At 45.1% G+C, this 2,154-nt stretch overlaps 1 protein-coding gene across 1 annotated transcript; it reads right to left on the bottom strand.

The window, feature by feature from the left end:
* Nucleotides 1–1,072: 1,072 nt before the first annotated feature.
* On the bottom strand, nt 1,073–1,591 carry LOC132035047 (uncharacterized). Its single transcript, XM_059425366.1, has one exon. The coding sequence runs from the start codon at nt 1,589–1,591 to the stop codon at nt 1,073–1,075; it is 519 nt and encodes a 172-aa protein (XP_059281349.1).
* Between the last annotated feature and the right edge of the window lie 563 nt (nt 1,592–2,154).

Here is a 2,154-nt window from a genome sequence, read left to right as displayed (position 1 = left end):
GGGGGAATTTTTGAGATCTTTCTCAAAATTCTGCCCCAGTTTCAGGTCTTGCTCTGATTAACTCTTGTATCGCCTCGTCATGCAGGAAGTTTTTAGGTTCCCTCAAAAATTTTGCCCCAGTGTATGATTGGGTTCATTATCTCCTTTGTTGGTTGCTTCTAATAGGAATTTTTTAGGTTTGATGTTGATGTTGGCTGACTCTCACGTCGATCCTTATATTCTGATCCTGTTGATTCCTCCTAACTTTGTGTCTCTGAGGCTTTCTAAGGGTTTCTTGGGTTTTCTTTTGTGACGACATAGCTCAAAAGCGCCTACGTATCCTGTTGCAGCAGGAATTCAGATCAAACGTAGTTCGAAATAAAGTAGTTGAGTTTTGGTTTTTTTACTAATAATGCGACCGGGTCCGATACAGTTTTCCAACGTATCCCCTTGTGGGGAAGTCAGGTCATTGTGTAGTTCATTACATCGATGACTGTTTTTACCTATTCTATTACAAAAGTACGATTACAAGCAAAAGATACGATTACAGCGAAATGATAATATGATTACAAGCAAATGGAGTCCTAAATGTAGTATCTATTGAGTGCGTCTGCATTGATAGCTTTAGGCCATTCTTGTCCATCCATCTCGGCTAGGACCACGGCTCCTCCCAAGAGCACTTTCCTGACCATGTATGGTCCTTGCCAGTTCGGCTCAAATTTCCCTTTGTATTCTTCTTGGTGAGGGAAGATTCACTTGAGCACGAGTTGTCCGATTTGCAAAAGCTGGGCTCTGGCCCTCTTGTCGAAAGCTCGAGACATCCTTTGTCTATATAGCTGCCCGTGGCGCACTGTCACCATTCTTTTTTCATCGATCATGGCCAGCTGCTCATAGCGGTTTCTGACCCATTCTGCATTGTTCAGCTCGGCTTCTTAGATGATCCTTAATGATAGGATTTCCACTTCCGCAGGAATGACTGCTTCCGTGCCGTAGACAAGGAGATATGGAGTTGCCCCGGTAGACGTTCAGGTGGTCGTTCTGTATCCTAACAAAGCATACAACAACTGCTTGTGCCAATTCTTGTAGTTGTCGATCATCTTTCGCAGAATCCTCTTGATGTTCTTGTGGCAGCCTCTATAGCATCGTTCATCTGTGGTCGGTAAGCAGTAGAGTTCCTGTGAGTTATCTTGAATTGCTCACAGATATCATTCATCAGATGGTTATTTAAATTGGCTCCGTTATCCGTGATGATGGACTCGGGCACACCGAAGCGGCCTATGAGATTGTTCTTAACGAAATCAGCCACGACTTTCTTGGTTACCGACTTGTGGGAAGTTGCTTCCACCCATTTGGTGAAGTAATCAATGGTAACCAAGATGAACCGATGTCCATTGGAAGCTGATGGCTCAATGGGCCCGATGACGTCCATTCCCCATGCCATGAATGGCCAGGGTGAGCCCATTGCATGTAGTTCTGTCGGAGGGACCTTGATCAAGTCTCCGTGGATCTGGCATTGATGGCATTTTTGCACAAATTTGCAGGAATCGTGTTCCATGGTCATCCAGTAGTACCCTGTCCTCAAAATCTTTTTGGCCAGGATGAAACCATTCATATAGGGCCCGCATGCCCCCGCATGTACTTCCTTCAGCAGTCTTGTGGCCTCTTCGGCATCCACGCACCTGAGCAAACAGAGGTCGGGTGTTCTTTTGTACAACACTTCTTTACTTAAAGAAAAACCCATTAGCCAGCCTCCTGATGGTTTTCTTCTGATTTGTTGAGCTTTTAAAAGGATATTCTCCTTTCTCCAGGTACGTTTTGATGTCGGCGTACCACGGCTTGCCATCTAGGTCGGTCTCAACATGGGCGCAGTGAGCCTGTTTTTCTTTCAGCGTGATCTCCAACGGATCAATATGGGTACTCTCGGGATGCCGAATCATGGAGGCTATTGTAGCCAAAGCGTGAGCGAACTCATTCTGAGCCCTTGAAGTATGCCTGAAGTCGATGCTTTTAAATCTCCCACACGTACCTTTGTACCAGATTAACATATTACAATATTTTATCGTTCTTGGTAGCCCAATTTCCTTTCACCTGGTTCACGAGCAAGGTAGAATCCCCAATTACCGACAATTTTTATATGTGCATGTCCAACATCATCCTGAGGCCGAGAATACACGC

Source organism: Lycium ferocissimum, chromosome 10 (genome assembly GCF_029784015.1).
Source record: "Lycium ferocissimum isolate CSIRO_LF1 chromosome 10, AGI_CSIRO_Lferr_CH_V1, whole genome shotgun sequence".
Lineage (NCBI taxonomy): Eukaryota > Viridiplantae > Streptophyta > Magnoliopsida > Solanales > Solanaceae > Lycium > Lycium ferocissimum.
Note: the sequence above shows the minus strand (reverse complement) of the source record. Positions and strands in the feature narration are given on the sequence as shown.